At 56.5% G+C, this 24,093-nt stretch overlaps 1 protein-coding gene across 2 annotated transcripts in view; it reads left to right on the top strand.

The window, feature by feature from the left end:
• LOC140116826 (cystatin-A1-like) overlaps positions 1–24,093 on the top strand; it is an 83,879-nt gene that overhangs the window by 41,901 nt on the left and 17,885 nt on the right. Inside the window, exons 1-2 of one of the 2 annotated variants that reach the window (XM_072133262.1) lie at positions 6,934–7,074; positions 9,102–9,203. The exons of the other annotated variant lie outside the window; for it this stretch is intronic. Of the exons in view, the coding sequence (XP_071989363.1) occupies positions 6,943–7,074; positions 9,102–9,203 (234 nt within the window). The 5' untranslated portion in view covers positions 6,934–6,942. Of the gene's footprint in view, positions 1–6,933; positions 7,075–9,101; positions 9,204–24,093 lie in introns of those variants that run through there. 2 annotated transcript variants of the gene reach the window in all.

The raw sequence follows: 24,093 nt of genomic DNA, 5'->3' as shown, positions 1-24,093 counted from the left end.
AGATGATCATCATTTTACTGGGACTTCAACTCCATAAACCCCTATGGAGGAGACAAGTGGCTGCAGCATTGGGGGGTCTTCTGCTGGACCTCCGGGGTCTAGTATTGGGTTACCTCCTGGAATTACCCATCATTATAAAGAACTGACTGCCACCTCTTCCCCCGACACCAGAGAAGATACTGTAACAGCTACAGAGGTGGTTACATCCATGAGTAAGAGTCTTATGGTCCCAAAAGAAAGATGAATGTAGTTCCGGTGGGATAAGTGTCTTATGAGCAAAAAAGTAGGTCCCATGAATGATAACACCAGGAAGTGATGGTAATAATAATTGTGGTGGTAAAATGAGACACTTCATAACCTTTACGGTAATGGGAGAGGAGATGGGGGGGGGACTAGTGGGGAGGAAATAAGAATGGCCACAGGCTCGGGGCTCTATCTACTCTCCACATCAGGGGGATGATGTGTCTGGCAGCTATGAGGAAGATATTCCGCCCATAACAAGCTTAAGACATTGAAGAAAACCCACAAATCACAGGATGACGGTGACCGGGAGAGCAGGTTCTCAGGAGCTACATGAGATGCTGAACATCTGCTCTATGGAATAGATGAGGTCATTGTACCTGCTCCAGAGCTGCACATAGCGGGGAGAGAAGCTGCTGCGGAGGAACCCACATAGACCCTGTATAGCCCCTGTATAGCCCCTGTATAGCCCCTGTATAACCCCTGTATAGCCCCTGTACAGTCCCTGTATAGCCCATGTATAGTCCCTGTATAGCCCCTGTACAGTCCCTGTATAGCCTATGTATAGCCCATGTATAGCCCCTGTATAGCCCCTGTACAGTCCCTGTATAGCCCATGTATAGTCCCTGTATAGCCCCTGTACAGTCCCTGTATAGCCTATGTATAGCCCCTGTATAGCCCCTGTATAGCCCCTGCATAGCCCCCGTATAGCCCCTGTACAGTCCCTGTATAGCCCATGTATAGTCCCTGTATAGCCCCTGTACAGTACCTGTATAGCCCATGTATAGCCCCTGATAGCCCCTGTGTAGCCCCTGTATAGCCCCTGTATAGTCCCTGTTCAGCCCCTGTATAGCCTCTGTATAGCCCCTGTATAGCCTCTGTATAGCCTCTGTTCATCCCCGCTATAGTCCCTGTACAGCCCCTGTGTAGCCCCTGTGTAGCCCCTGTATAGCCCCTGTATAGCCCCTGTATAGCCTCTGTATAGCCCCTGTGTAGCCCCTGTACAGCCCCTGTATAGCCCATGTATAGCCCCTGTATAGCCCCTGTATAGCCCCTGCATAGCCCCCGTATAGCCCCTGTACAGTCCCTGTATAGCCCATGTATAGTCCCTGTATAGCCCCTGTACAGTACCTGTATAGCCCATGTATAGCCCCTGATAGCCCCTGTATAGCCCCTGTGTAGCCCCTGTATAGCCCCTGTATAGCCCCTGTATAGTCCCTGTACATCCCCTTTATAGTCCCTGTACAGCCCCTGTATAGCCTCTGTATAGCCCCTGTATAGCCCCTGTATAGCCTCTGTTCATCCCCGCTATAGTCCCTGTACAGCCCCTGTGTAGCCCCTGTATAGCCTCTGTATAGCCCCTGTGTAGCCCCTGTACAGCCCCTGTATAGCCCCTGTGTAGCCCCTGTATAGCCCCTGTATAGCCCCTGTATAGCCCCTGTATAGCCCTCGTATAGTCCCTGTACATCCCCGCTATAGTCCCTGTACAGCCCCTGTATAGTCCCTGTACAGCCCCTGTGTAGCCCCTGTATAGCCCTATCAGTGGTGAAACTTCTAGTGAAGATGTTTTTGTGAGACCCACTGGCTTTATCCGGTGTAAGGGCTAATAAGGAGCAAGACCCATAAAGAGGGGGGAAGATAACAAAAAAATGTTGTTAATTATTAAAAAAAAACCCTCATAGACAGATTTACATTTGGTGGGATGAGATCCGTGCCCATTGCGGTGCCTGGGACTGATTTGTGAGATGATCATCATTTTACTGGGACTTCAACTCCATAAACCCCAATGGAGGAGACAAGTGGCTGCAGCATTGGGGGGTCTTCTGCTGGACCTCCGGGGTCTAGTATTGTGTTACCTCCTGGAATTACCCATCATTATAAAGAACTGACTGCCACCTCTTCCCCCAACACCAGAGAAGATACTGTAACAGCTACAGAGGTGGCTACATCCATGAGTAAGAGTCTAACAGACCCAAAGGAAAGATGAATGTAGTTCCGTTGGGATAAGTGTCTTATGAGCAAAAAAGTAGGTCCCATGAATGATAACACCAGGAAGTGATGGTAATAATAATTGTGGTGGTAAAATGAGACACTTCATAACCTTTACGGTAATGGGAGAGGAGATGGGGGGGGGACTAGTGGGGAGGAAATAAGAATGGCCACAGGCTCTATTTCTTAAAAAAAAAATTAAAAAATGTGAGTGAGTTGGTGCTCAAACAAGAAAACTCCACAATGTTCTATTCTAGGTCAGTGTGAGCCCCGGCAGATGATATCAGTAGCTCTAGATTATTAGTATAGTTATATATGTCCTCGCCACTCTGGTAGATAAGTGCAGGGGATGATGAGCATTCCCTATAGTTACTGTGTCATCATAGCCGAATAGACCCTGTATAGCCCCTCGATAGCCCTGTATAGTCCCTGTATAGCCCTGTATAGCCCCTGTATAGCCCCTGTATAGTCCCTGTATAGCCCCTGTATAGCCCCTGTATAGTCCCTGTACAGCTCCTGTATAGCCCCTATATAGCCCCTGTATAGCCCTGTATAGCCCCTGTATAGTCCCTGTATAGCCCTGTATAGCCCCTGTATAGCCCCTGTATAGTCCCTGTACAGCTCCTGTATAGCCCCTGTATAGCCCCTGTATAGACCCTGTATATCCCCTGTATAGCCCATGAATAGTCCCTGTATATCCCCTGTATAGTCCATGAATAGTCCCTGTATATCCCCTGTATATCCCCTGCATAGCCCCTGTATAGCCCCTGTATAGCCCCTGTATATCCCCTGTATAGCCCCTGTACAGCCCCTGTATATCCCCTGTATATCCCCTGTATATCCCCTGTATAGCTCCTGTATAGCCCCTGTATAGCCCCTGTATAGCCCCTGTATAGCCCCTGTATATCCCCTGTATAGCCCCTGTATAGCCCCTGTATAGCCCCTGTACAGCCCCTGTATATCCCCTGTATAGCCCCTGTATAGCCTCTGTATAGCCCCTGTACAGCCACTGTATAGCTCCTGTATAGCCCCTGTACAGCCCCTGTATAGCTCCTGTATAGCCCCTGTATAGCCTCTGTTTAGCCCCTGTATAGCCCATGTATAGCCCCTGTATAGCCCCTGTACAGCCCCTGTATATCCCCTGTATAGCCCCTGTTTAGCCCCTGTATAGCCCCTGTATAGCCCCTGTATAGCCTCTGTATAGCCCCTGTATAGCCCCTGTTTAGCCCCTGTATAGCCCCTGTATAGCCCCTGTATAGCCTCTGTATAGCCCATGTATAGCCCATGTATAGCCCCTGTATAGCCCCTGTATAGCCCCTGTACAGCCCCTGTATATCCCCTGTATAGCCTCTGTATAGCCTCTGTATAGCCCCTGTATAGCCTCTGTATAGCCTCTGTATAGCCTCTGTATAGCCTCTGTATATCCCCTGTATAGCCTCTGTATAGCCTCTGTATAGCCCCTGTATAGCCCCTGTAAAGCCCCTGTATAGTCCCTGTATAGCCCCTGTATAGCCCCTGTATATCCCCTGTATAGCCTCTGTATAGCCTCTGTATAGCCCCTGTATAGCCTCTGTATAGCCTCTGTATAGCCTCTGTATATCCCCTGTATAGCCTCTGTATAGCCTCTGTATAGCCTCTGTATAGCCCCTGTATAGCCCCTGTAAAGCCCCTGTATAGTCCCTGTATAGTCCCTGTATAGCCCCTGTATAGCCCCTGTATAGCCCCTGTACAGCCCCTGTATATCCCCTGTATAGCCCCTGTATAGCCCCTGTATAGCCTCTGTATAGCCCCTGTATAGCCCCTGTATAGCCCATGTATAGCCCCTGTAAAGCCCCTGTACATCCCCTGTATAGCCTCTGTATAGCCCCTTTATAGCCTCTGTATAGCCCCTGTATAGCCTCTGTATAGCCCCTGTATAGCCCCTGTATAGCCCCTGTATAGCCCCTGTACAGCCCCTGTATAGCCCCTGTACATCCCCTGTATAGCCTCTGTATAGCCCCTGTATAGCCTCTGTATAGCCCCTGTATAGCCTCTGTATAGCCCCTGTATAGCCCCTGTATAGCCCCTGTACAGCCCCTGTATAGCCTCTGTATAGCCCCTGTATAGCCCCTGTATAGCCCCTGTATAGCCCCTGTATAGCCCCTGTATATCCCCTGTATAGCCCCTGTATAGCCCCTGTATAGCCCCTGTACAGCCCCTGTATATCCCCTGTATAGCCCCTGTATAGCCTCTGTATAGCCCCTGTACAGCCACTGTATAGCTCCTGTATAGCCCCTGTACAGCCCCTGTATAGCTCCTGTATAGCCCCTGTATAGCCTCTGTTTAGCCCCTGTATAGCCCATGTATAGCCCCTGTATAGCCCCTGTACAGCCCCTGTATATCCCCTGTATAGCCCCTGTTTAGCCCCTGTATAGCCCCTGTATAGCCCCTGTATAGCCTCTGTATAGCCCCTGTATAGCCCCTGTTTAGCCCCTGTATAGCCCCTGTATAGCCCCTGTATAGCCTCTGTATAGCCCATGTATAGCCCATGTATAGCCCCTGTATAGCCCCTGTATAGCCCCTGTACAGCCCCTGTATATCCCCTGTATAGCCTCTGTATAGCCTCTGTATAGCCCCTGTATAGCCTCTGTATAGCCTCTGTATAGCCTCTGTATAGCCTCTGTATATCCCCTGTATAGCCTCTGTATAGCCTCTGTATAGCCCCTGTATAGCCCCTGTAAAGCCCCTGTATAGTCCCTGTATAGCCCCTGTATAGCCCCTGTATATCCCCTGTATAGCCTCTGTATAGCCTCTGTATAGCCCCTGTATAGCCTCTGTATAGCCTCTGTATAGCCTCTGTATATCCCCTGTATAGCCTCTGTATAGCCTCTGTATAGCCTCTGTATAGCCCCTGTATAGCCCCTGTAAAGCCCCTGTATAGTCCCTGTATAGTCCCTGTATAGCCCCTGTATAGCCCCTGTATAGCCCCTGTACAGCCCCTGTATATCCCCTGTATAGCCCCTGTATAGCCCCTGTATAGCCTCTGTATAGCCCCTGTATAGCCCCTGTATAGCCCATGTATAGCCCCTGTAAAGCCCCTGTACATCCCCTGTATAGCCTCTGTATAGCCCCTTTATAGCCTCTGTATAGCCCCTGTATAGCCTCTGTATAGCCCCTGTATAGCCCCTGTATAGCCCCTGTATAGCCCCTGTACAGCCCCTGTATAGCCCCTGTACATCCCCTGTATAGCCTCTGTATAGCCCCTGTATAGCCTCTGTATAGCCCCTGTATAGCCTCTGTATAGCCCCTGTATAGCCCCTGTATAGCCCCTGTACAGCCCCTGTATAGCCTCTGTATAGCCCCTGTATAGCCCCTGTATAGCCCCTGTATAGCCCCTGTACAGCCCCTGTATATCCCCTGTATAGCCCCTGTATAGCCCATGTATAGCCCATGTATAGCCCCTGTATAGCCCATGTATAGCCCCTGTATAGCCCCTGTACAGCCCCTGTATAGCCCCTGTATAGCCCCTGTATAGCCCATGTATAGCCCCTGTATAGCCCCTGTATAGCCCCTGTATAGCCCATGTATAGCCCCTGTATAGCCCATGTATAGCCCCTGTATAGCCCCTGTATAGCCCCTGTACAGCCCCTGTATAGCCCCTGTATAGACCCTGTATAGCCCCTGTACAGCCCCTGTATAGCCTCTGTATAGCCCCTGTATAGCCCCTGTATAGACCCTGTATAGCCCCTGTATAGACCCTGTACAGCCCCTGTATAGCCCCTGTATAGCCCCTGTACAGCCCCTGTATAGCCCCTGTATAGCCCCTGTATAGCCTCTGTATAGCCCCTGTATAGCCCATGTATAGCCCCTGTATAGCCCCTGTATAGCCCCTGTACAGCCCCTGTATAGCCCCTGTATAGACCCTGTATAGCCCCTGTATAGCCCCTGTACAGCCCCTGTATAGCCCCTGTATAGACCCTGTATAGCCCCCGTATAGACCCTGTACAGCCCCTGTATAGCCCCTGTATAGCCCCTGTACAGCCCCTGTATAGCCCCTGTATAGCCCCTGTATAGCCCCTGTACAGCCCCTGTATAGCCCCTGTATAGCCCCTGTACAGCCCCTGTATAGCCCCTGTATAGCCCCTGTATAGCCCCTGTATAGCCCCTGTATAGCCCTATCACTGATGATACTTCCTGCTTGATGTCAACAAATATACATTGGAATTAGATTGTGGATATTGGGGGAAATATTTTATAACGACCCCCCAACATGTTTTTTGCACTTGCTTTATCATGTGTAAGGGCTAGTAAGAAGAGAGACCCATAAGGAGGGGGCACTATAACAAAAAAAAAAAAAAAAACCATTGTTTATTATAAATAAAACCTCATAGACAGATTTACATTTGGTGGCATGAGATCCGTGCCCATTGCGGTGCCTGGAGTTGATTTGTGAGATGATCATCATTTTACTGGGACTTCAACTCCATAAACCCCAAGGCACCATTGGTGGGTCTTCTGCTGGACCCTTGGGGTCTACTATTGGGTTACATCCTGAACTGGTCTGCCACATATATAACATATATCACACAGACACAGAGGAAAGCAAGAATTCCCCACAGAAAGGAATGTGTGCAGAGAGATCAGACCCCCCTCCCACTCAGCAGTGGTACAGTCCAGGGATATATAAGCAGGTGGATACAGCCCTGTGTATAGGCTGCAGAGCTAGCACTCACTATGGCCGGGGCTCACTTTGCTCTATTATTTCTTCTTGCTATCATTGCAGAGCATCGCACCTATGGACAGCTTCCTGGAGGACAGAGTCCAGAAAAGCCCCGGGACAAGGAAGTACAAGATATCTGTGACTCAGTAAGTAACATTACATGACTGTGTCCCCCGTGTCACTGATGCTGTGTCTACAGTGTTACGTTGTATCTTCTCTGTTGTGTGTGTAGCACATTGTGCTGTTTATCTTATGTAGATCTATCCAGTACAACCTATCATCCTCTACTGATACAGAACCAATGGCAAAAAAACCATAAGACCCCCCCCCCCCCCCCCCCATGTGAAACAATCCCCTTATCCTCTATGGAGGTGTAAATCCCCGTTTCAGCACCACACCTTCCTCCTGACCCTGTGCCATGTATCAGCCATCACATTCTCCTGCCTCTGCTCTTACAGTAGAGAATCCTGTCTATGAGGCTGGTGATACGTCTCTGATTTAGGTGTTACCCTCTTGGTTACAGGCTGAGATCACTTGAAATATGTCTCTGCTGTCCAATCATCTATCTACACGTAATAACATTACCTAAACCTGTATATATGCTACACATATACTGTACACACATATAATGTGCATCACACACATCGCACACTGGGGCTGCAACCGGCAGAGATCAATATCACTATGCTACATTCACATGAACATATGGGGGGCGTATATACATCCGACATATATATACAGCGTATACCCATCCTCTATACACTTCTATGGCCTCATGGCACCGTACGGGAGCAGTATGGTGCAGCACACGTGTAGCACCTTACCGCTCCATTGCCCATAGAAAGATAAGACATGTCCTATCTTCCTACGTAATACGGCGCCGTGCGCTGTATATTCCTGTGCAGAGGGGCGGGGGTGAGCTGCGCTCATTCCCTGCTCCTCTCCGCAGCGCCAATGTATGTCTGCCGTACTACGGTACACCGGGCATACATCGTGTGACTGTAGCCTTAGAGTTCCGCTGCGGATTCTCTTTGCTGACCTGGCCCATCCTATTCTTCGCCTTGGCCAGAGACAATTCTTTTCCATCAGGTATAAAACCTCTTGGTGGCTTCTCCTAGACATAACTTATCACTGCACAATTTTCCATTCAGGTGTTTTTGGGTCCTTGCAACATATCTCCACACTTCACCCCTAAAAATATCACAGTCACTTACAGTATAGGAGTACAAATACCTAATAATGTATAATGTATCCACATTACCACCAACTAATATGTACAACAGCCACCCCCTAATTAAATATTATGCACCACAGCAGCGCCCCCTCATAAATATAGAGTATGACACCCAAATCATTAATGTGTTGCACAACACTCCATCAGTGCTGAATGTAGTCCTTTTACATTTCACAGAGTTGTATGAGGACTTTATCCTGAAGACACTTTGTAATATTCTCTGCCATGTACTGGGAAGTTGTTAGAAAATGTCACTTACTGTCACCTTGACAAGAATTATGGGTTTTGTTTTTATCCAAACGACATCTCATCTCTTTCATACTTGGGTTTAGTGTGTTCACCGTGATACCAAATGTATAGTCCCTGCATCACCATGTTGTGGCACAATTCCCTTTCTGATACTTATGTTCCCCTGGTTCCAGTCTCATCTTATGTAATAACCTTTCATACGGTTCAGTATTTGATCCCTCGGAAAAGCTCCCGGTCTGTCTTACTTACCTGCCTCTGAGCTGCTCCTCTGAGTAGTAGAGAGCTGGAGCGGGGGGCAGGGGTGAACCTAAACTCTCTGCTGCCTCCAGCTATGGAATTGCACCCCCCCCCCCTCCACATTCGCAGTTATTTCACATGATGACATTGGGTGTGACAAGACAATATTTGTAATTGTCAGGTCCTGCTTTGTAGAAGGTGACTGCGCCCCTAATGCTGTCCCCTAATTTGCTGCAGATGATGCTGCCTGCAGCAAAAGGCTCAACTGCCTGGGAGATTTATAAGGGGCCTCTGACTTCTTAAATACATCTTCCAGGTTCTGTGCTCATCAATTTTGGAACAAAATTGACTTCAAATAAGATCGATCTTCATCACAAAGAAAAACAATCATCAATAAAGAAAAAGTTATAAAGTTTCACCTACAGCAGATCTCCCTTTCTTTTGTTTTGTTAGGTAAAAGCCCAGTTTATGGAACAATCCAAGGTTAATACCAGTATATTTTACGTTGTCAGCTACAAAACTCAAGTTGTCGCTGGAATAAACTATTTTGTGAAGGTAAGTGACCTCCAGCGCTGGACCGTAGTCTGTCGTCACCTGTTGAGTCCCGTCACCCGTCCCTCTGTCTCCCCTCCTGTCACCCGTCCCTCTGTGTCCCCTCCTGTCACCTGTCCCTCTGTGTCCCCTCCTGTCACCCGTCCCTCTGTGTCCCCTCCTGTCACCTGTCCCTCTGTGTCCCCTCCTGTCACCCGTCCCTCTGTGTCCCCTCCTGTCACCTGTCCCTCTGTGTCCCCTCCTGTCACCTGTCCCTCTGTGTCTCCTCCTGTCACCCGTCCCTCTGTGTCCCCTCCTGTCACCTGTCCCTCTGTGTCCCCTCCATCCACCCTGTCACCTGTCCCTCTGTGTCCCCTCCTGTCACCTCTCCCTCTGTGTCTCCTCCTGTCACCTGTCCCTCTGTGTCTCCTCCTGTCACCTGTCCCTCTGTGTCTCCTCCTGTCACCTGTCCCTCTGTGTCCCCTCCTGTCCTGTCACCTGTCCCTCTGTGTCCCCTCCTGTCCTGTCACCTGTCCCCCTGTGTCTCCTCCTGTCAACTGTCCCCCTGTGTCCCCTCCTGTCACCTGTCCCTCTGTGTCTCCTCCTGTCACCTGTCCCTCTGTGTCTCCTCCTGTCACCTGTCCCTCTGTGTCCCCTCCTGTCACCTGTCCCTCTGTGTCTCCTCCTGTCACCCGTCCCTCTGTGTCCCCTCCTGTCACCTGTCCCTCTGTGTCCCCTCCTGTCACCTGTCCCTCTGTCTCCTCTCCTGTCACCTGTCCCTCTGTGTCTCCTCCTGTCACCTGTCCCTCTGTGTCCCCTCCTGTCACCTGTCCCTCTGTGTCCCCTCCTGTCACCTGTCCCTCTGTGTCCCCTCCTGTCACCTGTCCCTCTGTGTCTCCTCCTGTCACCTGTCCCTCTGTGTCTCCTCCTGTCACCTGTCCCTCTGTGTCTCCTCCATCCACCCTGTCACCTGTCCCTCTGTGTCCCCTCCTGTCACCTGTCCCTCTGTATCCCCTCCTGTCACCTGTCCCTCTGTGTCCCCTCCTGTCACCTGTCCCTCTGTCTCCTCTCCTGTCACCTGTCCCTCTGTGTCCCCTCCTGTCACCTGTCCCTCTGTGTCCCCTCCTGTCACCTGTCCCTCTGTCTCTCCTCCTGTCACCTGTCCCTCTGTGTCCCCTCCTGTCACCTGTCCCTCTGTCTCCTCTCCTGTCACCTGTCCCTCTGTGTCTCCTCCTGTCACCTGTCCCTCTGTGTCTCCTCCTGTCACCTGTCCCTCTGTGTCTCCTCCTGTCACCTGTCTCTCTGTGTCCCCTCCTGTCACCTGTCCCTCTGTGTCCCCTCCTGTCACCTGTCCCTCTGTGTCCCCTCCTGTCACCTGTCCCTCTGTGTCCCCTCCTGTCACCTGTCCCTCTGTGTCCCCTCCTGTCACCTGTCCCTCTGTGTCTCCTCCTGTCACCTGTCCCTCTGTGTCTCCTCCTGTCAGCTGTCCCTCTGTGTCTCCTCCTGTCACCTGTCCCTCTGTGTCCCCTCCATCCACCCTGTCACCTGTCCCTCTGTGTCCCCTCCTGTCACCTGTCCCTCTGTATCCCCTCCTATCACCTGTCCCTCTGTGTCCCCTCCTGTCACCTGTCCCTCTGTCTCCTCTCCTGTCACCTGTCCCTCTGTGTCCCCTCCTGTCACCTGTCCCTCTGCCTCCTCTCCTGTCACCTGTCCCTCTGTGTCTCCTCCTGTCCTGTCACCTGTCCCTCTGTGTCCCCTCCTGTCACTTGTCCCTCTGTGTCCCCTCCTGTCACCTGTCCCTCTGTGTCCCCTCCTGTCACCTGTCCCTCTGTGTCTCCTCCTGTCACCCGTCTCTCTGTGTCTCCTCCTGTCACCTGTCCCTCTGTGTCTCCTCCTGTCACCTGTCCCTCTGTGTCTCCTCCTGTCACCTGTCCCTCTGTGTCCCCTCCTGTCACCTGTCCCTCTGTGTCCTCTCCTGTCACCTGTCCCTCTGTGTCCCCTCCTGTCACCTGTCCCTCTGTGTCCTCTCCTGTCACCTGTCCCTCTGTGTCCCCTCCTGTCACCTGTCCCTCTGTGTCCCCTCCTGTCACCTGTCCCTCTGTGTCTCCTCCTGTCACCTGTCCCTCTGTGTCCCCTCCTGTCACCTGTCCCTCTGTGTCTCCTCCTGTCACCTGTCCCTCTGTGTCCCCTCCTGTCACCTGTCCCTCTGTGTCCCCTCCTGTCACCTGTCCCTCTGTGTCTCCTCCTGTCACCTGTCCCTCTGTGTCCCCTTCTGTCACCTGTCCCTCTGTGTCTCCTCCTGTCCTGTCACCTGTCCCTCTGTGTCTCCTCCTGTCACCTGTCCCTCTGTGTCCCCTCCTGTCCTGTCACCTGTCCCTCTGTGTCCCCTCCTGTCACCTGTCCCTCTGTGTCTCCTCCTGTCACCTGTCCCTCTGTGTCTCCTCCTGTCACCTGTCCCTCTGTGTCTCCTCCTGTCACCTGTCCCTCTGTGTCCCCTCCTGTCACCTGTCCCTCTGTGTCTCCTCCTGTCACCTGTCCCTCTGTGTCTCCTCCTGTCCTGTCACCTGTCCCTCTGTGTCTCCTCCTGTCACCTGTCCCTCTGTGTCCCCTTCTGTCACCTGTCCCTCGAGGTCTCCTCCGGTCACCTGTCCCTCTGTGTCTCCTCCTGTCACCTGTCCCTCTGTGTCTCCTCCTGTCACCTGTCCCTCTGTGTCTCCTCCTGTCACCTGTCCCTCTGTGTCCCCTCCTGTCACCTGTCCCTCTGTGTCCCCTCCTGTCACCTGTCCCTCTGTCTCCTCTCCTGTCACCTGTCCCTCTGTGTCCCCTCCTGTCCTGTCACCTGTCCCTCTGTGTCCCCTCCTGTCACCTGTCCCTCTGTCTCCTCTCCTGTCACCTGTTCCTCTGTGTCCCCTCCTGTCACCTGTCCCTCTGTGTCCCCTCCTGTCCTGTCACCTGTCCCTCTGTGTCTCCTCCTGTCACCTGTCCCTCTGTGTCCCCTCCTGTCCTGTCACCTGTCCCTCTGTGTCCCCTCCTGTCACCGGTCCCTCTGTGTCCCCTCCTGTCACCTGTCCCTCTGTGTCTCCTCCTGTCACCTGTCCCTCTGTGTCCCCTCCATCCACCCTGTCACCTGTCCCTCTGTGTCCCCTCCTGTCACCTGTCCCTCTGTGTCCCCTCCTGTCCTGTCACCTGTCCCTCTGTGTCCCCTCCTGTCACCTGTCCCTCTGTGTCTCCTCCTGTCACCTGTCCCTCTGTGTCCCCTCCATCCACCCTGTCACCTGTCCCTCTGTGTCCCCTCCTGTCACCTGTCCCACTGTGTCCCCTCCTGTCCTGTCACCTGTCCCTCCGTGTCTCCTCCTATCCCATCACCTGTCCCTCTGTGTCCCCTCCTGTCCCTCTGTGTCCCCTCCTGTCACCTGTCCCTCTGTGTCCCCTCCTGTCACCTGTCCCTCTGTGTCCCCTCCTGTCACCTGTCCCTCTGTGTCTCCTCCTGTCCTGTCCCCCTGTGTCCCCTCCTGTCCTGTCACCTGTCCCTCTGTGTCCCCTCCTGTCACCTGTCCCTCTGTGTCCCCTCCTGTCCTGTCACCTGTCCCTCTGTGTCTCCTCCTGTCACCTGTCCCTCTGTGTCTCCTCCTGTCACCTGTCCCTCTGTGTCTCCTCCTGTCACCTGTCCCTCTGTGTCTCCTCCTGTCACCTGTCCCTCTGTGTCCCCTCCTGTCACCTGTCCCTCTGTGTCTCCTCCTGTCACCTGTCCCTCTGTGTCTCCTCCTGTCACCTGTCCCTCTGTGTCCCCTTCTGTCACCTGTCCCTCGAGGTCTCCTCCGGTCATCTGTCCCTCTGTGTCCCCTCCTGTCACCTGTCCCTCTGTGTCTCCTCCTGTCACCTGTCCCTCTGTGTCTCCTCCTGTCACCTGTCCCTCTGTGTCCCCTCCTGTCACCTGTCCCTCTGTGTCCCCTCCTGTCACCTGTCCCTCTGTGTCCCCTCCTGTCACCTGTCCCTCTGTGTCCCCTCCTGTCACCTGTCCCTCTGTCTCCTCTCCTGTCACCTGTCCCTCTGTGTCCCCTCCTGTCCTGTCACCTGTCCCTCTGTGTCCCCTCCTGTCACCTGTCCCTCTGTCTCCTCTCCTGTCACCTGTTCCTCTGTGTCCCCTCCTGTCACCTGTCCCTCTGTGTCCCCTCCTGTCCTGTCACCTGTCCCTCTGTGTCTCCTCCGGTCACCTGTCCCTCTGTGTCCCCTCCTGTCACCTGTCCCTCTGTGTCTCCTCCTGTCCTGTCACCTGTCCCTCTGTGTCCCCTCCTTTCACCGGTCCCTCTGTGTCCCCTCCTGTCACCTGTCCCTCTGTGTCTCCTCCTGTCACCTGTCCCTCTGTGTCCCCTCCTGTCACCTGTCCCTCTGTGTCTCCTCCTGTCACCTGTCCCTCTGTGTCTCCTCCTGTCACCTGTCCCTCTGTGTCCCCTCCTGTCACCTGTCCCTCTGTGTCCCCTCCTGTCCTGTCACCTGTCCCTCTGTGTCCCCTCCTGTCACCTGTCCCTCTGTGTCTCCTCCTGTCACCTGTCCCTCTGTGTCCCCTCCATCCACCCTGTCACCTGTCCCTCTGTGTCCCCTCCTGTCACCTGTCCCACTGTGTCCCCTCCTGTCCTGTCACCTGTCCCTCTGTGTTCCCTCCTGTCACCTGTCCCTCTGTGTCCTCTCCTGTCACCTGTCCCTCTGTGTCTCCTCCTGTCCTGTCACCTGTCCCTCTGTGTCCCCTCCTTTCACCGGTCCCTCTGTGTCCCCTCCTTTCACCGGTCCCTCTGTGTCCCCTCCTGTCACCTGTCCCTCTGTGTCCCCTCCTGTCACCTGTCCCTCTGTGTCTCCTCCTGTCACCTGTCCCTCTGTGTCTCCTCCTGTCACCTGTCCCTCTGTGTCCCCTCCTGTCACCTGTCCCTCTGTGTCCCCTCCTGTCACCTGTCCCTCTGTGTCCCCTCCTGTCCTGTCACCTGTCCCTCTGTGTCCCCTCCTGTCACCTGTCCCTCTGTGTCTCCTCCTGTCACCTGTCCCTCTGTGTCCCCTCCATCCACCCTGTCACCTGTCCCTCTGTGTCCCCTCCTGTCACCTGTCCCACTGTGTCCCCTCCTGTCCTGTCACCTGTCCCTCTGTGTTCCCTCCTGTCACCTGTCCCTCTGTGTCCTCTCCTGTCACCTGTCCCTCTGTGTCCCCTCCTGTCACCTGTCCCTCTGTGTCTCCTCCTGTCACCTGTCCCTCTGTGTCCCCTCCTGTCACCTGTCCCTCTGTGTCTCCTCCTGTCACCTGTCCCTCTGTGTCTCCTCCTGTCACCTGTCCCCCTGTGCCCCCTCCTGTCACCTGTCCCTCTGTGTCCCCTCCTGTCACCTGTCCCTCTGTGTCCCCCCCTGCCACCTGTCCCTCTGTGTCCCCTCCTGTCACCTGTCCCTCTGTGTCCCCTCCTGTCACCTGTCCCTCTGTGTCCCCTCCTGTCACCTGTCCCTCTGTGTCCCCTCCTGTCACCTGTCCCTCTGTGTCTCCTCCTGTCACCTGTCCCTCTGTGTCCCCTCCTGTCACCTGTCCCTCTGTCTCCTCTCCTGTCACCTTTCCCTCTGTGTCCCCTCCTGTCACCTGTCCCTCTGTGTCTCCTCCTGTCACCCGTCTCTCTGTGTCCCCTCCTGTCACCTGTCCCTCTGTGTCCCCTCCTGTCACCTGTCCCTCTGTGTCCTCTCCTGTCACCTGTCCCTCTGTGTCCCCTCCTGTCACCTGTCCCTCTGTGTCCCCTCCTGTCACCTGTCCCTTTGTGTCTCCTCCTGTCACCTGTCCCTCTGTGTCTCCTCCTGTCACCTGTCCCTCTGTGTCCCCTCCTGTCAGCTGTCCCTCTGTGTCCCCTCCTGTCACCTGTCCCTCTGTGTCTCCTCCTGTCACCTGTCCCTCTGTGTCTCCTCCTGTCACCTGTCCCTCTGTGTCCCCTCCTGTCACCTGTCCCTCTGTGTCCTCTCCTGTCACCTGTCCCTCTGTGTCCCCTCCTGTCACCTGTCCCTCTGTGTCCCCTCCTGTCACCTGTCCCTCTGTGTCCCCTCCTGTCACCTGTCCCTCTGTGTCCCCTCCTGTCACCTGTCCCTCTGTGTCTCCTCCTGTCACCCGTCTCTCTGTGTCCCCTCCTGTCACCTGTCCCTCTGTGTCCCCTCCTGTCACCTGTCCCTCTGTGTCCTCTCCTGTCACCTGTCCCTCTGTGTCCTCTCCTGTCACCTGTCCCTCTGTGTCCCCTCCTGTCACCTGTCCCTCTGTGTCCTCTCCTGTCACCTGTCCCTCTGTGTCCCCTCCTGTCACCTGTCCCTCTGTGTCTCTTCCTGTCCTGCCCCTGTCCCTCTGTGTCCCCTCCTGTCACCTGTCCCTCTGTGTCCCCTCCTGTCACCTGTCCCTCTGTGTCACCTCCTGTCACCTGTCCCTCTGTGTCTCCTCCTGTCACCTGTCCCTCTGTGTCCCCTCCTGTCACCTGTCCCTCTGTGTCCCCTCCTGTCACCTGTCCCTCTGTGTCCCCTCCTGTCACCTGTCCCTCTGTGTCTCCTCCTGTCACCTGTCCCTCCGTGTCTCCTCCTGTCACCTGTCCCTCTGTGTCCCCTCCTGTCCTGTCACCTGTCCCTCTGTGTCCCCTCCTGTCACCTGTCCCTCTGTGTCTCCTCCTGTCACCTGTCCCTCTGTGTCCCCTCCTGTCACCTGTCCCTCTGTGTCTCCTCCTGTCACCTGTCCCTCTGTGTCCCCTCCTGTCACCTGTCCCTCTGTGTCTCCTCCTGTCCTGTCACCTGTCCCTCTGTGTCTCCTCCTGTCACCTGTCCCTCTGTGTCTCCTCCTGTCACCTGTCCCTCTGTGTCCCCTCCTGTCACCTGTCCATCTGTGTCCCCTCCTGTCCCTCTGTGTCTCCTCCTGTCCTGTCACCTGTCCCTCTGTGTCTCCTCCTGTCCTGTCACCTGTCCCTCTGTGTCCCCTCCTGTCACCTGTCCCTCTGTGTCTCCTCCTGTCACCTGTCCCTCTGTGTCCCCTCCTGTCACCTGTCCCTCTGTGTCTCCTCCTGTCACCTGTCCCTCTGTGTCCCCTCCTGTCACCTGTCCCTCTGTACCCCCTCCTGTCCTGTCACCTGTCCCTCTGTCTCCTCTCCTGTCACCTGTCCCTCTGTGTCTCCTCTCCTGTCACCTGTCCCTAGGTGTCTCCTCCTGTCACCTGTCCCTCTGTGTCTCCTCCTGTCACCTGTCCCTCTGTCTCTCCTCCTGTCACCTGTCCCTCTGTGTCTCCTCCTGTCACCTGTCCCTCTGTGTCCCCTCCTGTCACCTGTCCCTCTGTGTCCCCTCCTGTCACCTGTCCCTCTGTGTCCCCTCCTGTCCTGTCACCTGTCCCCCTGTGTCCCCTCCTGTCACCTGTCCCTCTGTGTCTCCTCCTGTCACCTGTCCCTCTGTGTCCCCTCCTGTCACCTGTCCCTCTGTGTCTCCTCCTGTCACCTGTCCCTCTGTGTCCCCTCCTGTCACCTGTCCCTCTGTGTCTCCTCCTGTCCTGTCACCTGTCCCTCTGTGTCTCCTCCTGTCACCTGTGCCTCTGTGTCCCCTCCTGTCACCTGTCCCTCTGTGTCCCCTCCTGTCACCTGTCCATCTGTGTCCCCTCCTGTCCCTCTGTGTCTCCTCCTGTCCTGTCACCTGTCCCTCTGTGTCCCCTCCTGTCACCTGTCCCTCTGTGTCCCCTCCATCCACCCTGTCACCTGTCCCTCTGTGTCCCCTCCTGTCACCTGTCCCTCTGTGTCCCCTCCTGTCCTGTCACCTGTCCCTCTGTGTCCCCTCCTGTCACCGGTCCCTCTGTGTCCCCTCCTGTCACCTGTCCCTCTGTGTCTCCTCCTGTCACCTGTCCCTCTGTGTCCCCTCCATCCACCCTGTCACCTGTCCCTCTGTGTCCCCTCCTGTCACCTGTCCCACTGTGTCCCCTCCTGTCCTGTCACCTGTCCCTCTGTGTCCCCTCCTGTCCCTCTGTGTCCCCTCCTGTCACCTTTCCCTCTGTGTCCCCTCCATCCACCCTGTCACCTGTCCCTCTGTGTCCCCTCCTGTCACCTGTCCCACTGTGTCCCCTCCTGTCCTGTCACCTGTCCCTCTGTGTCTCCTCCTGTCCCATCACCTGTCCCTCTGTGTCCCCTCCTGTCCCTCTGTGTCCCCTCCTGTCACCTGTCCCTCTGTGTCCCCTCCTGTCACCTGTCCCTCTGTGTCCCCTCCTGTCACCTGTCCCTCTGTGTCTCGTCCTGTCCCCCTGTGTCCCCTCCTGTCCTGTCACCTGTCCCTCTGTGTCCCCTCCTGTCACCTGTCCCTCTGTGTCCCCTCCTGTCCTGTCACCTGTCCCTCTGTGTCTCGTCCTGTCCCCCTGTGTCCCCTCCTGTCCTGTCACCTGTCCCTCTGTGTCCCCTCCTGTCACCTGTCCCTCTGTGTCCCCTCCTGTCCTGTCACCTGTCCCTCTGTGTCCCCTCCTGTCCTGTCACCTGTCCCTCTGTGTCCCCTCCTGTCCTGTCACCTGTCCCTCTGTGTCTCCTCCTGTTACCTGTCCCTCTGTGTCCCCTCCTGTCACCTGTCCCTCTGTGTCCCCTCCTGTCACCTGTCCCTCTGTGTCCACTCCTGTCACCTGTCCCTCTGTGTCTCCTCCTGTCACCTGTCCCTCTGTGTCCCCTCCTGTCCTGTCACCTGTCCCTCTGTGTTCCCTCCTGTCACCTGTCCCTCTGTGTCCCCTCCTGTCACCTGTCCCTCTGTGTCCCCTCCTGCCACCTGTCCCTCTGTGTCCCCTCCTGTCACCTGTCCCTCTGTGTCTCCTCCTGTCACCTGTCCCTCTGTGTCCCCTCCTGTCCTGTCACCTGTCCCTCTGTGTTCCCTCCTGTCACCTGTCCCTCTGTGTCCCCTCCTGTCACCTGTCCCTCTGTGTCCCCTCCTGCCACCTGTCCCTCTGTGTCTCCTCCCGGCACCTGTCCCCCTGTGTCCCCTCCTGTCACCTGTCCCTCTGTGTCCCCTCCTGTCACCTGTCCCTCTGTGTCCCCTCCTGTCACCTGTCCCTCTGTGTCCCCTCCTGTCACCTGTCCCTCTGTGTCTCCTCCTGTCACCTGTCCCTCTGTGTCCCCTCCTGTCACCTGTCCCTCTGTGTCTCCTCCTGTCACCTGTCCCTCTGTGTCTCCTCCTGTCACCTGTCCCTCTGTGTCCCCTCCTGTCACCTGTCCCTCTGTGTCCCCTCCTGTCACCTGTCCCTCTGTCTCCTCTCCTGTCACCTGTCCCTCTGTGTCCCCTCCTGTCACCTGTCCCTCTGTGTCTCCTCCTGTCACCCGTCTCTCTGTGTCCCCTCCTGTCACCTGTCCCTCTGTGTCCCCTCCTGTCACCTGTCCCTCTGTGTCCTCTCCTGTCACCTGTCCCTCTGTGTCCCCTCCTGTCACCTGTCCCTCTGTGTCCCCTCCTGTCACCTGTCCCTCTGTGTCTCCTCCTGTCACCTGTCCCTCTGTGTCTCCTCCTGTCACCTGTCCCTCTGTGTCCCCTCCTGTCACCTGTCCCTCTGTGTCCCCTCCTGTCACCTGTCCCTCTGTGTCTCCTCCTGTCACCTGTCCCTCTGTGTCTCCTCCTGTCACCTGTCCCTCTGTGTCTCCTCCTGTCACCTGTCCGTCTGTGTCTCCTCCTGTCACCTGTCCGTCTGTGTCTCCTCCTGTCACCTTTCCCTCTGTGTCCCCTCCTGTCACCTGTCCCTCTGTGTCCCCTCCTGTCACCTGTCCCTCTGTGTCCCCTCCTGTCACCTGTCCCTCTGTGTCCCCTCCTGTCACCTGTCCCTCTGTGTCCCCTCCTGTCACCTGTCCCTCTGTGTCTCCTCCTGTCCTGTCACCTGTCCCTCTGTGTCTCCTCCTGTCACCTGTCCCTCTGTGTCTCCTCCTGTCACCTGTCCCTCTGTGTCCCCTCCTGTCACCTGTCCATCTGTGTCCCCTCCTGTCCCTCTGTGTCTCCTCCTGTCCTGTCACCTGTCCCTCTGTGTCTCCTCCTGTCCTGTCACCTGTCCCTCTGTGTCCCCTCCTGTCACCTGTCCCTCTGTGTCTCCTCCTGTCACCTGTACCTCTGTGTCCCCTCCTGTCACCTGTCCCTCTGTGTCTCCTCCTGTCACCTGTCCCTCTGTGTCCCCTCCTGTCACCTGTCCCTCTGTGTCTCCTCCTGTCACCTGTCCCTCTGTGTCCCCTCCTGTCCTGTCACCTGTCCCTCTGTGTCCCCTCCTGTCCTGTCACCTGTCCCTCTGTGTCTCCTCCTGTCACCTGTCCCTCTGTGTCTCCTCCTGTCACCTGTCCCTCTGTGTCTCCTCCTGTCACCTGTCCCTCTGTGTCTCCTCCTGTCACCTGTCCCTCTGTCTCTCCTCCTGTCACCTGTCCCTCTGTGTCTCCTCCTGTCACCTGTCCCTCTGTGTCCCCTCCTGTCACCTGTCCCTCTGTGTCCCCTCCTGTCACCTGTCCCTCTGTGTCCCCTCCTGTCCTGTCACCTGTCCCCCTGTGTCCCCTCCTGTCACCTGTCCCTCTGTGTCTCCTCCTGTCACCTGTCCCTCTGTGTCTTCTCCTGTCACCTGTCCCTCTGTGTCTCCTCCTGTCACCTGTCCCTCTGTGTCTCCTCCTGTCACCTGTCCCTCTGTGTCTCCTCCTGTCACCTGTCCCTCTGTGTCCCCTCCTGTCACCTGTCCCTCTGTGTCCCCTCCTGTCACCTGTCCCTCTGTGTCTCCTCCTGTCCTGTCACCTGTCCCTCTGTGTCTCCTCCTGTCACCTGTCCCTCTGTGTCTCCTCCTGTCACCTGTCCCTCTGTGTCTCCTCCTGTCACCTGTCCCTCTGTGTCCCCTCCTTTCACCTGTCCATCTGTGTCCCCTCCTGTCCCTCTGTGTCTCCTCCTGTCCTGTCACCTGTCCCTCTGTGTCTCCTCCTGTCCTGTCACCTGTCCCTCTGTGTCCCCTCCTGTCACCTGTCCCTCTGTGTCTCCTCCTGTCACCTGTACCTCTGTGTCCCCTCCTGTCACCTGTCCCTCTGTGTCTCCTCCTCTCACCTGTCCCTCTGTGTCCCCTCCTGTCACCTGTCCCTCTGTGTCTCCTCCTGTCACCTGTCCCTCTGTGTCTCCTCCTGTCACCTGTCCCTCTGTCTCTCCTCCTGTCACCTGTCCCTCTGTGTCTCCTCCTGTCACCTGTCCCTCTGTGTCCCCTCCTGTCACCTGTCCCTCTGTGTCCCCTCCTGTCACCTGTCCCTCTGTGTCCCCTCCTGTCACCTGTCCCTCTGTGTCCCCTCCTGTCCTGTCACCTGTCCCCCTGTGTCCCCTCCTGTCACCTGTCCCTCTGTGTCTCCTCCTGTCACCTGTCCCTCTGTGTCTTCTCCTGTCACCTGTCCCTCTGTGTCCCCTCCTGTCCCTCTGTGTCTCCTCCTGTCCTGTCACCTGTCCCTCTGTGTCCCCTCCTGTCACCTGTCCCTCTGTGTCTCCTCCTGTCACCTGTCCCTCTGTGTCCCCTCCTGTCACCTGTCCCTCTGTGTCTCCTCCTGTCACCTGTCCCTCTGTGTCTCCTCCTGTCACCTGTCCCTCTGTGTCCCCTCCTGTCACCTGTCCCTCTGTGTCTTCTCCTGTCACCTGTCCCTCTGTGCCTCCTCCTGTCCTGTCACCTGTCCCTCTGTGTCCCCTCCTGTCACCTGTCCCTCTGTGTCTCCTCCTGTCACCTGTCCCTCTGTGTCCTCTCCTGTCACCTGTCCCTCTGTGTCCCCTCCTGTCACCTGTCCCTCTGTGTCTCCTCCTGTCACCTGTCCCTCTGTGTCTCCTCCTGTCCTGTCCCCCTGTGTCCCCTCCTGTCACCTGTCCCTCTGTGTCTCCTCCTGTCACCTGTCCCTCTGTGTCCCCTCCTGTCACCTGTCCCTCTGTGTCCCCTCCTTTCACCTGTCCCTCTGTGTCCCCTCCTGTCACCTGTCCCTCTGTGTCCCCTCCTGTCACCTGTCCCTCTGTGTCCCCTCCTGTCACCTGTCCCTCTGTCTCCTCTCCTGTCACCTGTTCCTCTGTGTCCCCTCCTGTCACCTGTCCCTCTGTGTCCCCTCCTGTCCTGTCACCTGTCCCTCTGTGTCTCCTCCTGTCACCTGTCCCTCTGTGTCTCCTCCTGTCACCTGTCCCTCTGTGTCCCCTCCTGTCACCTGTCCCTCTGTCTCCTCTCCTGTCACCTGTCCCTCTGTGTCCCCTCCTGTCACCTGTCCCTCTGTGTCCCCTCCTGTCACCTGTCCCTCTGTCTCCTCTCCTGTCACCTGTTCCTCTGTGTCCCCTCCTGTCACCTGTCCCTCTGTGTCCCCTCCTGTCCTGTCACCTGTCCCTCTGTGTCTCCTCCTGTCACCTGTCCCTCTGTGTCTCCTCCTGTCACCTGTCCCTCTGTGTCCCCTCCTGTCACCTGTCCCTCTGTGTCCCCTCCTGTCACCTGTCCCTCTGTGTCCCCTCCTGTCACCTGTCCCTCTGTGTCTCCTCCTGTCACCTGTCCCTCTGTGTCCCCTCCATCCACCCTGTCACCTGTCCCTCTGTGTCCCCTCCTGTCACCTGTCCCACTGTGTCCCCTCCTGTCCTGTCACCTGTCCCTCTGTGTCTCCTCCTGTCCCATCACCTGTCCCTCTGTGTCCCCTCCTGTCCCTCTGTGTCCCCTCCTGTCACCTGTCCCTCTGTGTCCCCTCCTGTCCTGTCACCTGTCCCTCTGTGTCCCCTCCTGTCACCGGTCCCTCTGTGTCCCCTTTTGTCACCTGTCCCTCTGTGTCTTCTCCTGTCACCTGTCCCTCTGTGTCCCCTCCATCCACCCTGTCACCTGTCCCTCTGTGTCCCCTCCTGTCCTGTCACCTGTCCCTCTGTGTCTCCTCCTGTCCCATCACCTGTCCCTCTGTGTCCCCTCCTGTCCCTCTGTGTCCCCTCCTGTCACCTGTCCCTCTGTGTCCCCTCCTGTCCTGTCACCTGTCCCTCTGTGTCCCCTCCTGTCACCTGTCCCTCTGTGTCCCCTCCTGTCACCGGTCCCTCTGTGTCCCCTCCTGTCACCTGTCCCTCTGTGTCTCCTCCTGTCACCTGTCCCTCTGTGTCCCCTCCTGTCACCTGTCCCTCTGTGTCCCCTCCTGTCACCTGTCCCTCTGTGTCCCCTCCTGTCACCTGTCCCTCTGTGTCCACTCCTGTCACCTGTCCCTCTGTGTCCACTCCTGTCACCTGTCCCTCTGTGTCTCCTCCTGTCACCTGTCCCTCTGTCTCCCCACCTGTCCTGTCACCTGTCCCTCTGTGTCCCCTCCTGTCACCTGTCCCTCTGTGTCTCCTCCTGTCACCTGTCCCTCTGTGTCTCCTCCTGTCACCTGTCCCTCTGTGTCTCCTCCTGTCACCTGTCCCTCTGTGTCCCCTTTTGTCACCTGTCCCTCTGTGTCTCCTCCTGTCACCTGTCCCTCTGTGTCTCCTCCTGTCACCTGTCCCTCTGTGTCCCCCCCTGTCACCTGTCCCTCTGTGTCTCCTCCTGTCACCTGTCCCTCTGTCTCCCCTCCTGTCCTGTCACCTGTCCCTCTGTGTCCCCTCCTGTCACCTGTCCCTCTGTGTCTCCTCCTGTCACCTGTCCCTCTGTGTCCCCTCCTGTCACCTGTCCCTCTGTGTCTCCTCCTGTCACCTGTCCCTCTGTGTCTCCTCCTGTCACCTGTCCCTCTGTGTCCCCTCCTGTCACCTGTCCCTCTGTGTCTCCTCCTGTCACCTGTCCCTCTGTGTCCCCTCCTGTCACCTGTCCCTCTGTGTCTCCTCCTCTCACCTGTCCCTCTGTGTCTCCTCCTGTCACCTGTTCCTCTGTGTCCCCTCCTGTCACCTGTCCCTCTGTGTCCCCTCCTGTCACCTGTCCCTCTGTGTCCCCTCCTGTCACCTGTCCCTCTGTGCCCCCTCCTGACACCTGTCCCTCTGTGTCTCCTCTTGTCACCTGTCCCCCTGTGTCCCCTCCTGTCACCTGTCCCTCTGTGTCTCCTCCTCTCACCTGTCCCTCTGTGTCCCCTCCTGTCACCTGTCCCTCTGTGTCCCCTCCTGTCACCTGTCCCTCTGTGTCCCCTCCTGTCACCTGTCCCTCTGTGTCTCCTCCTGTCACCTGTCCCTCTGTGTCCCCTCCTGTCACCTGTCCCTCTGTGTCTCCTCCTGTCACCTGTCCCTCTGTGTCCTCTCCTGTCACCTGTCCCTCTGTGTCCCCTCCTGTCACCTGTCCCTCTGTGTCTCCTCCTGTCACCTGTCCCTCTGTGTCTCCTCCTGTCACCTGTCCCTCTGTGTCCCCTCCTGTCCTGTCACCTGTCCCTCTGTGTCCCCTCCTGTCACCTGTCCCTCTGTGTCCCCTCCTGTCACCTGTCCCTCTGTGTCCCCTCCTGTCACCTGTCCCTCTGTGTCCCCTCCTGTCCTGTCACCTGTCCCTCTGTGTCTCCTCCTGTCACCTGTCCCTCTGTGTCTCCTCCTGTCACCTGTCCCTCTGTGTCCCCTCCTGTCACCTGTCCCTCTGTGTCCCCTCCTGTCACCTGTCCCTCTGTGTCTCCTCCTGTCACCTGTCCCTCTCTGTCCCCTCCTGTCACCTGTCCCTCTGTGTCTCCTCCTGTCACCTGTCCCTCTGTGTCCCCTCCATCCACCCTGTCACCTGTCCCTCTGTGTCCCCTCCTGTCACCTGTCCCACTGTGTCCCCTCCTGTCCTGTCACCTGTCCCTCTGTGTCTCCTCCTGTCCCATCACCTGTCCCTCTGTGTCCCCTCCTGTCCCTCTGTGTCCCCTCCTGTCACCTGTCCCTCTGTGTCCCCTCCTGTCACCTGTCCCTCTGTGTCCCCTCCTGTCACCGGTCCCTCTGTGTCCCCTCCTGTCACCTGTCCCTCTGTGTCTCCTGCTGTCACCTGTCCCTCTGTGTCCCCTCCATCCACCCTGTCA

Source organism: Engystomops pustulosus, chromosome 2, assembly GCF_040894005.1.
Source record: "Engystomops pustulosus chromosome 2, aEngPut4.maternal, whole genome shotgun sequence".
In the NCBI taxonomy this organism is placed as follows: Eukaryota; Metazoa; Chordata; class Amphibia; order Anura; family Leptodactylidae; genus Engystomops; species Engystomops pustulosus.
This window is presented reverse-complemented; position numbering and strand designations above follow the sequence as displayed.